The 12,372-nt window shown below is 46.2% G+C and overlaps 6 protein-coding genes across 6 annotated transcripts; 4 read left to right on the top strand and 2 right to left on the bottom strand.

The window, feature by feature from the left end:
* Positions 1 to 1,077: 1,077 nt before the first annotated feature.
* N7533_001565 (uncharacterized protein) lies at positions 1,078 to 2,980 on the top strand (the record flags this gene model as incomplete). The annotated part of the gene is made up of 6 exons (XM_057098215.1): positions 1,078 to 1,224; positions 1,281 to 1,403; positions 1,463 to 1,572; positions 1,735 to 2,003; positions 2,086 to 2,719; positions 2,782 to 2,980. The coding sequence occupies 6 exons, from the start codon at positions 1,078 to 1,080 to the stop codon at positions 2,978 to 2,980; spliced, it is 1,482 nt and encodes a 493-aa protein (XP_056963351.1).
* Positions 2,981 to 3,299: 319 nt separating this feature from the next.
* N7533_001566 (uncharacterized protein) lies at positions 3,300 to 6,014 on the top strand (the record flags this gene model as incomplete). Its single annotated transcript, XM_057098216.1, has 1 exon — positions 3,300 to 6,014. One exon carries the CDS (start codon positions 3,300 to 3,302, stop codon positions 6,012 to 6,014), a length of 2,715 nt encoding a protein of 904 aa, XP_056963352.1.
* Positions 6,015 to 6,445: 431 nt separating this feature from the next.
* N7533_001567 (uncharacterized protein) lies at positions 6,446 to 6,736 on the top strand (the record flags this gene model as incomplete). Its single annotated transcript, XM_057098217.1, has 1 exon — positions 6,446 to 6,736. The coding sequence occupies one exon, from the start codon at positions 6,446 to 6,448 to the stop codon at positions 6,734 to 6,736; it is 291 nt and encodes a 96-aa protein (XP_056963353.1).
* A 434-nt stretch (positions 6,737 to 7,170) lies between these two features.
* Positions 7,171 to 9,429, top strand: N7533_001568 (Zn(II)2Cys6 transcription factor domain-containing protein; the record flags this gene model as incomplete). The annotated part of the gene is made up of 4 exons (XM_057098218.1): positions 7,171 to 7,832; positions 7,895 to 8,463; positions 8,545 to 8,811; positions 8,861 to 9,429. The coding sequence occupies 4 exons, from the start codon at positions 7,171 to 7,173 to the stop codon at positions 9,427 to 9,429; spliced, it is 2,067 nt and encodes a 688-aa protein (XP_056963354.1).
* Positions 9,430 to 10,144: 715 nt separating this feature from the next.
* Positions 10,145 to 10,649, bottom strand: N7533_001569 (MFS general substrate transporter; the record flags this gene model as incomplete). The annotated part of the gene is made up of 3 exons (XM_057098219.1): positions 10,145 to 10,215; positions 10,272 to 10,377; positions 10,437 to 10,649. 3 exons carry the CDS (start codon positions 10,647 to 10,649, stop codon positions 10,145 to 10,147), a joined length of 390 nt encoding a protein of 129 aa, XP_056963355.1.
* A 1,117-nt stretch (positions 10,650 to 11,766) lies between these two features.
* Positions 11,767 to 12,238, bottom strand: N7533_001570 (uncharacterized protein; the record flags this gene model as incomplete). The annotated part of the gene is made up of 3 exons (XM_057098220.1): positions 11,767 to 11,775; positions 11,802 to 11,884; positions 12,151 to 12,238. 3 exons carry the CDS (start codon positions 12,236 to 12,238, stop codon positions 11,767 to 11,769), a joined length of 180 nt encoding a protein of 59 aa, XP_056963356.1.
* Between the last annotated feature and the right edge of the window lie 134 nt (positions 12,239 to 12,372).

Below are 12,372 nucleotides of genomic sequence, written 5' to 3' on the forward strand. Positions count from 1 at the left end.
ATGGAGTCCAATTAATGTCGTATTTCGACATCAAAAGGATTGCGAAGAAAACAGGTGATGGGGAGATGCGTCGTGTATTGCGAGTGTGTCGCATTGGTGTTTTATTCAGATATGATAGCTATGCCGGTCGGCCCTTGGTATCTTTCCTGGCTTGGACGCCTTGAATAACCCAATCAAACTTTCGACCGGCTGACAGGCGACAGAATGAGAGTTTTCCAAGATGGCTGAGCTCTGGCGCCCAATGTACACCTCTCCTTAGAGCCTTGACTTTTGCTTCTGCTGAAGTGAATGACGTAGTTAGTCGCACAGAGAAAAAACATCATGAATTGAAAAGAAAGCAACAAAAAATAATATGAAAATATAGAGGCAATATTCTAATGAAGTGAACTCAAATTGTTCCAAGGCTCCAGCTCTTCTGACGAAGGACGCCCACTCTTCCAAACAAGTGGGTTTATCGTAAGTACCACTGCAATAGGATCGAGTTCTGCACATAATCTGGTTATAATTGTTAGCTTCCGCTTGTTTCATTTAAATAAAAAGGACAATTGTTTCTATACAAATTCATAGCATCGAGTTAGGTCCGGAATTACCCTACAAATAATGTCATACGAGTTGCTTTCCGTAGTGCTTCAGCGTCAATTGACTAAGACAGGATGCGGCTGATTCGTATGACTCCTATTGTTTACTACAAATTTCAAAAAGCAGAGCATAGCTTCCCGAAGAAGAATGTAAAAAGAATTTAGAACAGACATGACTCAGCGGTGGGCAAATCCACCTGAGAATAAATGAGGCCTGCTGCGTATTCAAGAAAGCCGCCTCAGTCCGCATCGGTCCGAAATGGCCCAGGATCTGCTGTCAGTAGGTAAAGTCTAAAATAAAATACCCGAGATGAAAGCTGTGACAATTTCGAATCAAAAGTCTGGGGTTTCTAAAAGCGGGGTCAGTCTGGGGAAGTATGGGGAAGTTTTCTTACATAAAAAAGAGCCGGAAGGGTTCGATTCACGAGGAAAGTTCAAAATAAATACTTGGGATTATTCGGGCTGCCAATTTACTGACAGTCCATTTTTGAAGTCAAATATGGGCTTTGCAAAGAACTCTGAAGCAGGGCGGGTGTCTGCTAGTCACCTCGAGGACTTGCATGAAGTTAAGCTCGAGGCAGGGGATGCCCCTACTACTCAACAATGGGAAGATACAAGAGCCATGAATTACCGTATAGTGAGGAAGGTATGTGCTAAATTCCTAAACATTCTTGTGGTCAGTTCATATTTTAATTGGTTTAGTATGATAAATGGGTACTCCCACTCGTCTGGGTCTTGTACATCACATCATATCTTGACCGAGGTAATATCGGCAACGCAAAGACAGCAGGAGCTCAAGAAGACCTCGGGCTGACAACCACTCAAGTGAGTACACAATTTCCATCGATTAAGAAGCAACTAACTCTGAAATTTAACTTAATTAGTGGTCCTGGGTTCTTCTCTCATTTTATATCACATATACTTGCATGGAATGGCTGGTTCTATGCTGGAAAGTCTTCCCGGCTCATATCTATGTCACAGTTCTTTGTTTTCTGTGAGTACCTACCTAACTATTACTACTATTATCTACCCAAGGTAGTACTAGGTACCAAAGCTTGAATGTCGCGCTACAAACTTGAACTTTAAAAGAAAACTACTACTAGTATCTCGAAGTGTTATGAATATCCAAGTCAAACGCTGACCAAGTCATAAATAGTTGGGGAACAGTCGCAATGTGCTCTGGTCTGGTACAAAATTTGGCAGGGCTCATCTCTTGTCGCGTCGCTCTTGGCTTTCTTGAAGCTGGTTTCGGGGCCGGTGTGCCATATTATTTGTCGCTCTGCTATAGGAGAAGAGAACTTGGGATGCGTCTTTCTATTCTTCTAGGATCGAGTCCAATTGCAAACTGCATTTCAGGGGCTTTGGCATACGGGATCACTCAAATAAAGTCTCATGTCGAGCCATGGAGACTTATATTTCTGATCGGTATGTTTTCTGGCGGCGCTTTCAAGTTGGATATGACTTGATGAAGAATTAATAACTAACCTCATTTTGATATATTCGATAGAGGGTGCCCCGGCCGTCATTATGGCACCCATCGTATGGTTCACATTGATGGATACACCTTCGACGGCAAAGTTTTTCAATGAGGAAGAACGGACATTTGCAGTCGAGCGTATGGAAACCAAAGACACGACACAAAAAGGCTCTCTTTCCAAAACACAATTATTTGCCGGATTGGCTGACTACAAGAACTACTGTCATGCAATCTTGCACTTTTGCTGCAACTATTCATTCGCCGGCCTGTCCAATTTTCTTCCAATGATTGTTAAATCAATGGGATATAGTTCTGTTGATGCGCAAGGTCTTACTGCTCCACCCTACTTGGGAGCCTTTATAGCCAGTATAATTGTGGCATGGCTTTCAGATAGGTTCGGCAATCGTGGATGGCTCCTAGCGGGCTCTGCTTCGATAAGTACAATTGGATATGCACTTCTAGTTACTCAACATGGAACGGCAGTTCGTTATGTCGCTATATGGCTGACTAGTTGCGGCATATTCCCTGCTCTTGCAATAAATATGACTTGGATGCTGAACAACAATGCCGGAGATACCAAAAAGGGAATTGGAATGTCAATTCTTGCGATTATTGGACAATGCTCCTCCTTCCTGGCATCTTTCATGTTTCCCAATAGCGATGAGTAAGTTCACCATGAGGCACCCCTTGGACTTTTATCTGGAAAATTGTTGCTGACGCCATCAGGCCATTCTACGTGATGGGCACTGCAGTTGGGTGTGGTCTATCTGGCCTCATTGTCCCAGTTGGGCTTTTTATGCATTTTGCCTACAAGGCAGAGAACAGACGTAAAGATCGAAAGTTCGGCACGCCTGGTCAAAGAGAGGGCCCTGTAGATGTCAGCACTGTCGGTGACAACCACAACAATTTCCGGCTTCTCACTTGACACTTGACTTACAGGGCGGGGTAAGCCACACCAAAGCTCGTTATTCACTCGTATTTATGAGGACCAATGAAATTCCTCCTATCTCAAATTTGAAATCCAATTCAGGTGGTGGGGTTCTCGCGGGTAGTAGCGGGCCGACTAGATCTATAGAGTTCCTGGGTATCCACCCTCTATGCTACAGCTCCTTGCCACAAGCAGCCAAGATAGCTTGCAGGCATTTAAAATTTACCCCCGATATCGGTATCTCTTCCTGTCTTTAAATGTCAGATGGGCCTTTCTGGGAGCAATCTAGCGTTGAACCGCAGACCAAGCGCCCTTCATGCATCCTCCAAGAATACCGAAAGGCATCGACATTGCCTTACTCCCGGGAGATGGTATCGGCCCGCAGCTCGCAGTCTACGCGAAGCAAACGCTGGAAGTTTTTCAACGATACCGACCTCATGTCTCTTTCAATGTGACCGAGCTACCCTTCGGAGGCGCAGCTCTGGCGGCCGGTGAATCATCCGCCCTTCCTCTCTCCACACTCAACACATGCCGACAGTCTGATGCAGTCATATTATGTGGGTGTGGCGATACCAACTACGACCTCGAGCCGGAAAAGGCTTTACTTGCTCTCCGTAAAAACCTCGGAGTCCATGTCAACGTCAGACCTGTCTCCTTCCCAAGCGACCACCTGGCTCAACACAGCGCCTACAAGTCCGATATCGTGCAGAATCTTGATATAATCTTCATTCGTGATTTGGCTGGTGGGATATACTACGGTCGGAAGAAGGAAGCGGACGATGGTGGTGAAGCCTATGATACGACTGAATACTCGCGGCAGCACATCGAGCGCCTGGCGCGCTGGGCTGGGACATATGCTATGGGATTTGACCCACCAAAACGGGTACACTCTGTTGACAAATTCAACGTCATGGCGACATCTCGGCTTTGGAGATCTATGGTGACAAGAATTTTCGAGGCGGAATTTCCTGCAGTTCCTCTTGATCATGTATTGGTAGATACCGCCGCGATGATCCTTGCCTCTGACCCGACAGCCTTGAATGGTATCATCCTCACAGAGAATATGTTTGGCGACATTCTTTCAGATCAAGCTGGAGCTATATTGCGATCACAAGAATCTCTGGCATCCGCCTCGATATCTGCTCTTCCCCGGCAAGATACCCAGGGCTCTCCAGGAATCTTTGAACCACTCAATTTGAAGCCAAGACCCAAGCTCCAAAGTCCGTTGTGCATTCTTGAGTCACTGAAATTGATGTTAGATCTTTCTTTTGGGCTCGTGGCAGAATCAGAGGCCATCGCGCGTGCTGTTCGTCGGACTATGGACCCTGTTGAGCTCATTGGATCTGATGCTCGAACTGCCGATTTTGGAGGATCTACAGATGTGACTCAATTCATGAGATTCTTTCTAGAGCATTTGGAGTTCTATTTAGAGGCAATAAATTCAATTGAAATGGCATCGCAACCTACGCAACACCGCTCGCCCCATCGACAGACCGCTCCAATTTACTACGCTCGATATCCAATGAATCTGATAGAAAAGATAATGACGCATGCCGGTGTTGGCTTGCAAAAGCCAAATGTTCGATCAGGTGAAATGGTCTGCGTCAAAGTCGACTGGACGATTACTTCTGAACTACTTTGGGCTGGAATGGAGAAGACCTACGATCTCATGGGAAGGCCGCGCCCGTATCGAAACGACCGCCTGTGGCTTGCTGTCGACCATACTGTGGATCCCAGGACCAATGACCAGCCCAGACAACGAGGGCTTATTGAGAAAGCTGAAAAGTTCAAATATGAGGCCAAAATAATTGACTTTTTACCTGCCAATACCAGTATCATGCATACCGATTTCACTAGAGAACGGGCGCAGCCAGGCCGAATTGTCGTTGGAAGTGACTCGCATACATGCTCTGCCGGAAGTATGGGCTCCTTTGCAATCGGGTTTGGTGCCGCCGACGTGGTGATGCCAATGGTGACGGGGGAAACCTGGTTTCGAGTTCCCGAGGTCTGTCGGATCAACTTCGTCGGAACTTTGCCGTATGGCGTTGGTGGAAAGGATGTCATCCTACATCTGCTAGGTCTTTTCAAGCGCAATACCATTGCATTTCAACGTGCTGTTGAATACGGTGGACCGGGGATTTCGGAGCTATCAATGGATGCTCGGTTTGCCATAGCCAACATGACAACCGAGTTTGGAGGAATGGGTGCATGCTTTGAGGCCGATATGATCACGGCGGCATGGATCTCCCACAGGGAAAATTCAGAACACCGTGGTGGTGGCTTGTACTTCAAACCAGATGACGGTGCCCATTATGCAGAACAGCGAACTGTTGACCTATCGGAGGTCGGCTTGACAATAGCTCTGTATCCTGATCCCGATAATGTGGTTCCTGTCACGACAAAGTCCGGCATGAATCTGGATGGCTGCTTCATCGGCGCGTGTACCACTACAGAAGAAGACTTGATCTTGGCAGCTTTGGTACTAGAGGCAGGTCTGCGAATGGGAAAGATCCCCGTCTCAACAGGCAAAAGAAGAGTAACGCCAGGGAGCTTGAGGATTATCAAGAATCTGGAAAGACATGGTCTGTTGAACATTTATAAGCAGGCTGGTTTTAATGTTGGTGCACCGGGATGCTCATACTGTGTCGGAATCAACGACGTGGATGTGGCTGGGGAGGGCGAGACCTGGCTTTCTTCACAGAACAGAAATTTCCGCAATAGAATGGGCAAGGGGAGCTTTGGCAATGTCACATGTGCTGCTGTTGTGGCAGCATCCAGTTTCACAATGGAGGTCACAGATGCAAGACCCTTTTTGCAAATGATTGATGAAGGGAAATTGCAAAAGCTTATCGGTGACTGGAAGAATGAGTTGATGGTTGCGCCAGAGATTCACGAGCCAAGTCCTGAGATTGACCAAGGCATTGCTCCAGCCATGCTAGAGGACGCCGCCTTTGTCGAGAAATCAACAGTATGGGCCTCGAATATTGTGGAATCAAATATTCAGTACTTTGCTGAGAATGTCGACACGTGAGTCAAATCAAAACAACACCATTATTTTCTTTGTGACCACTCTGACTCGATTGCAATGGCATTACCATTTTAGAGATGCAATCATTCCCGCCGAATTCATGCCCGGAATCGACAACGCTGATCTGGGCAGCCATTGCTTTCAGTACTTTCGTCCCGAGTTCCGTCGTAGAGTTAAGGAAGGCTCCCGGATAATGTAAGCCATAATTTGATTTGAGAATTTTGCATTGTTGCTGAGTTACGAAAGTGTCGCAGATAATGGGTTTGGGAGTGGGTCTTCACGAGAGGACGCTGTCAGGGCGCTACAAGGAGCTGGAGTGGAAGCAGTCATTGCTAAAGGGTTTGCATTCATTTGTGAGTGAAAAATACTTGGGATATGATCTGTTTGCCGTAGATGTTTACTGACTTTGGCCAGACGAACGGAACCAACTAAATATGGGCTTGTTCAACATCAAATTGCAAGATGACGAGTTCTATGCAAATGCGACCGAGGGGTCTAAGATCACTATTAACAAGGATAGAAAGTCTGTCCAAATTGAGGGACTTGACAAGGTGTTCTACTATGAGCAGTCAGATATCGAGCAGACTTTACTCCGAGCTGGTGGGGTTTTGCCTCTATACAAACGATGGGGTCGAACGGCTTTTCGCCAAGTGACAATGCCGAAGACTGCCAGTGGGAATGCGAAGAAACCGCTCAATGAGTTGTCAAATAATACTGACTGGTGATAAACCTGAAGATTTCAAGTTTTATCAACGCTACCTAGGTATCCCGAATGTAACTGAAACTATAAAATTGAATTCCACCATCCGTTCCAAGGTTCCAACTTGAAACCCTGGAGGTTGTTCAACTAAAAACTTGAAGTCGTTTCAAATTAAGGCGTTGAGTCCAAAATGTCATGACAACCTTGAAAGATTCAAACAAGCATAGGGATAGTAGCCGAACGGAACAACCAATGAAATATCTGTGAAACTGATCCTAGTGCTTAATAAATCACTCGGCTAATAGCGGTCAACGGTCCAATGAGACCGAGCAGTTAGCAAGAGTCCCTAATGAGCCGGTCTCCGCTTTTCCGTTGGCCCGCTACTACCCTCCTGCATCTACCCGCTGAATGCCCTCGACTATCCGAGATCTGCTGGAACATTCATGCTCGACTTAAGTGATGTCTTCTGAGCTACACCCTACTACGCCCCAATCTTCTGATCGGCCATTCAAGCGCGGTTATGTAGCCTGTGTAGGCTGCCGTACGCGCAAAGTCCGCTGCGTTCTTGGAAACAAGCCCCCTTGCGCGAAGTGCGTTCGTGAGCATCGCGAATGTGTCTTCCAAAATACGCGCAAGTCGGGGAAGCATCGCGAGGCTCCCATATGGACAAAGGAACACAATAGAACTTCTCAGCAGTCAAATGATGAGTATCCCGAGTTGGCATCACGCCCGAACGCTTCCGACTCGGCCAATGCCGACCACCGAGAAGTCGACAGTGGTGATTTTGAGGATCATGGGCCGGGATTGGATAATTCCTACAACGGAGAACAATACTTATCTCACCGGGTGATGTCGTCTATTCTGGCTCGACCAAGTGACGCGTTGGAAGTTCTTTTTGATGCCGCTCGACCAGAAGAGTCTACCCAGGAAGACCGTGTACTCCAATCAAGGCCTATACTTCAATCATTAGGCCCTAATCTGAGCCACAACTCAGAAGCCGGCCAGGTGTCAGTTTCCGAATTATCTCACCCAAGTGAGGATATATTGGATTTGTGGGATCGTTGTCGGTTTGTCCGGCAGGGGTGGTTCACGGCACAAGAGGCGGTTACGTATTTAGATCTGTGAGTACTAGGGCTTGGAACCTGAAGTTACTACTAGTATCTGCTTTTGCTCACCAAGTCAGATTCTACCTTCATCTAGCACCACTTTCACCAATACTCTCTCCCGACTCACTCAACCATGAAAACCACGAACGCCTAGTCACGGAAGAGCCAATGCTCTGCTGCACGCTTCTCACTATCTCCTCTCGATTCTTCGTTTTACCCGGTGCTGGAGGCGTCTCCCGAAGCCACTTCATTCATGACCGACTATGGCAACATTGCGAAGTATTAATCCGACGTGTGATGTTCGGACAAGAAAAACATTCAACCGCAAAAACACGAGTTGTTGGAACAATTGAAAGCTTAATGCTTATATCTGATTGGCATCCACGATCTGTCCATTTTCCCCCTGAAACAAATGGGTGGGATGGAGAACTCATTTCACCTGGCTATGACCGCCAGAACAGGCTGCAGACTGATACTAACCCACCGCTGATAAGATGGCGGGAGGACGTTTTCGAACCCGCAAAGCGATCAGAGCGCATGTCATGGATGCTTCTTGGCGCGGCAGTAAATCTAGCATATGAACTCGGCATTTTTGCCGATGGGCTCCCTGGTTCGAGTACTCCGCCAAATCCAAGGGAAACTTTGCGTATGAACAGATCCAAAACGCTGTTATACGTATATGTCACTCAGATAGCGTGTCGAATGGGCTGTTCCTCTCTACTACCAGAGACTATATCGTTCGCACCGGCTTATGCATCGGCCCAGGACGTTCACTCGGCTGAGCAGTCCACACAACTCGAAACATACTTGGAGCTTTGGGTGGGGCTTACTCGCCTCATAAAAACAGCATCAGCAATGTTCTTCCAATCTGCGCAATATGTCAAAAGCCAGCTGATGTCTGGAAACTACAGCATTCTACTCCAGCATTTTGCACCCTCGTTGGTTACTTGGCTTGATCAATTTGCTTTAAAATCGCCAGGCAGGTTTACTAGGTGTACGAGAGCGGGCGTCCCAAAAGCTCATGGCTAACCTATCTACAATAGCTATCCCCGACGCCCTGAGCTCTTTGCTTCTTATTGAATATCACCATCTCAAAGCCTATACCAGCGCTCTCTCCATTCAAGCTGTAGTTGAGCGAGTACTTGCACAAGGAGTTGGGCGATTTGGGTATCTTGGCCCAGAAGGCATCGGGCCATGCATACTCCCTCAAGATGAGAAATTTATTCACGACGTTATTTCCGACAGTGGCAAAGTTTTGGAGATTGCGACTATAATGCATCATGAAAGACAACTCCGGTATGCACCTTTGCGGACACTGATATGCATTACCTCGGCGTCAATCTTTCTTTTGAAGGCGATCAGCCTTGGTGGCCGGAATGTCGACCTCCAGAAATCACTTACCACCTTGGATCGCTGCATTTCGGCATTGAAGCTATCTGGAATTGATGATATGGATTTTTCTCTTCGATACGCCACCCTCATAGAGAATCATGTCGCTGGATTTTGCGCCCAGTTTGCACCGCCATCTCATCCATCTTTTTCTCAGAACCCCCCCGAATGCTGCGCAGAGGGATACTTCAAGTATGCTATCATCCCCGAAATCATATCATGACGGTCCCATTCCTGAGAGAGAGAATCGAGCTCACGGCTTTTTCGACATTGGAGCATCTCCGGACGAATGGTGGACCAGACCATTTGATCCCAGTATTGCGCCATTTCCTTCAAATGATGAAAGTATCTCTCTTGGTCTTGAGCTGGACTCCCTTGACTTTTTGCTGAGCATGCCGAATATTGCCACATAGTGATTTGTCTGACTTAATGGCACGTGTTCTTCCAATGTTTGTTAGTGGTTTTCTAGGGATTATTGGTCATCATTGAAAAAATCAAACCTCACGACGAACCTTGGAAACTATGTATTTCTGCCACCTGGGCACGGAAGTGGGGATGAGCCCTCCAGCAGGGTTGGAGCCCAGGTACTCCCAGAATATACCTAGTACTAGTACGCATGATGTACCTAGGTATTTACTCGACAATAACTTGAATGCACCCCAGGGCTGTTTTGAAATTTAATTTTCTAGACATATTGTTGAGGTAGGTATGGAGCCCCGGGGACTCCGAGCCACGCATCCACTGACTGGAGGGTTTTCATATCTTGGCTTCCTGGCTACCTACACTCCCTTTTTCCCGAGGTCCTTGATATTATTTGCATACATGCATCATTTTTTGCTTTCAATCTTCCACTACATATCTCATAATGCATTATCGGGAGCGACCCTCTTCAGTTTGCCATTGCCCTCAGGCTGAGAAGGATTTTTGTGTCCACGAGTCTAAATATTGGACTTTTCCTTCGAAAAGGAGACCAAAGTCGCAAGAATAATAGTGAGTACGATGGAAAGAGCTTGGTTTTGTTAGAAATTAACCTCTTCATAGAAAAATGATATAGCTTCGACTCACCGGGGATTAATCGATATGCCTCGATAAAGCTGATTTCCACCGCCACCCGAAGAGTCTCAGAGAGCTTTGAAATGAAACCAAAGTCATCGAGAAGCTTAGCAATTACCTGGGTATTTCCGAATGAGTATCGAAGAGCGAATCAGAAGAAGGCGAAGGGAGTCCTACCTTGGTTTTCTCGGGCGCAACAATATCAACCAAATTCATCTCCAGGCGATACCCAAAGAGCCGTTGTAGAGCTGCGGTACTGACACTAGTCCCGATAATCAATCCAATCTGCTGAGAAAGATAATAAACTGCGGTGGCACTCGCCATTTGCTCCTGGGGCGACCAAATGCTTAGAGCAATGAATTGTGCCGATAGGAGCATTCCGCTTCCCATGGCCCAAGGAAAACAGTAATGCATCTCTAAACCTTGGATTCCGTTTCGCCATCGCACAATCATAACTGACTGGGCTGAAAAGCTAAGTAGTATCGCAATGAGAGACAAATGTCGATATTTCACGGTCCTATGATGATTAGAGGAAATACCTTCCGCGGAGGGAATCATGGAACTCACTTGCGCATTATTTTTCCAGCAATTATAGAACCAAGGATTAAGCCAAGACCAGATATTCCAATCTGTAGGGCAATTGATGAATTCGAAAGATGGTTGATCTTAGATAAGTATCCTGGCAAGTTGTTCAGGATCTGAATTCAATAGTCCATATGTTAGATCTCTCATCCCTGGAACCCGAAGAAGGAATTATAAGGCTTACCGTGCTGATGCTTGCAAAATAGACCACTTGTCCGAAAAAAGATGTTTCCGAGACCAGGAGAAGCAACAACAGAAGGAGGGATAATCGGGTTCCTGGCACCAAATTTCTCGATACCTACGAAGGTAACAAAAAAGAAACACGAAGCAATGAGCATTGCTGGCTTTCCCGAGGAGAACAAAAATGTGCTACCATCAGTGGTACCCAGGATGAAAGATGTAATCGCCAAGAAAAAGGCGACTATTCCACACCAATCGAAGTTCCATAAGCTCATTGGTGATTTGAGATCGAGAATTCTCATCGAAATGGGAAGTTGTAAATAAGCAAAACCCAAGCACAATAAGCCAATAGGAGCTTGGCCTACCAAGGACCTTGAAGGGAGGTCAGTCAATTCTTTAGCAAAGAAAAATTATGTTCTGGAATACTATACTCACCATCTCCAGCCTACCATATCAGTGACGAGACCGCCCAATGGGCCGCCGCATGCTTGCCCTAGAATACCAGCAGCAATGACATAGCTTCGCACCGATGCCACTTCGGTGATTTCGAAAACTTCTGATAATAACAATTAGTACTTTTTTCGTGAATAGCAGTGAGATTACGTCATGGGTACCGTTAATCAAAACCGACAGCAGATCAGTCATGCCCGCACCCCCAATCCCCGTCACAAAACGACCAAGTACGAATGGCCAAAGTGATGTGACAACCCCACTGTTTAAGAGATATAATTGTCAAAATACAGTGTCAATCAACCTTGGAAAAGAACCATTGTCACTTACGATATAAGGCACCCGACGGAGAATAAAGCGTAGGCTGAGAGCAGGAACCATCGACAACCGTATATGTCGCTCAAGAATCCATACTGGGGAAATTGATTAGTTAAAGTCATTTTGGTGGATACATGGCTCGAAAAAACAGTACCACAGGCAATGCAATACAAAATCCCAGATTATATGAGACTAGCAGCAGTGGTGCACTAGAAGGGGACTGTAGCGATGAAGCAATCTCTCCTTGTGTTGCTAAAAGAATTGATTTATCGGCACTGGCTAGGAAAACACCTTTGACAAAATAAGTAAGTCAAATGAGTAATTGGCCATCGTGCGAGTTAACATATTCTTTTTTACATACCAACCAAACCAGCCAAGAGTTTTGTGATATCCACTCGGTTCTGATGGGGCTTTTTACTCCCTAGCAGCGGCTCTTGTTCTTGGGCCATGTTGAAGCCAGGATCCCAATCTTAGAGAAAAAAAAACAGAATTGTAAAATTATCACAGATCGAATTCTCTTTGCACGCACTGCGGTTTTGAAATCAAAGTTGGGGGAAAGTTATCGAGACGCTGACAAATTAGC

Source organism: Penicillium manginii, assembly GCF_028828005.1.
Source record: "Penicillium manginii strain IBT 31320 chromosome Unknown utg000002l:1.0-5564898.0:1.0-5567710.0, whole genome shotgun sequence".
Lineage (NCBI taxonomy): Eukaryota > Fungi > Ascomycota > Eurotiomycetes > Eurotiales > Aspergillaceae > Penicillium > Penicillium manginii.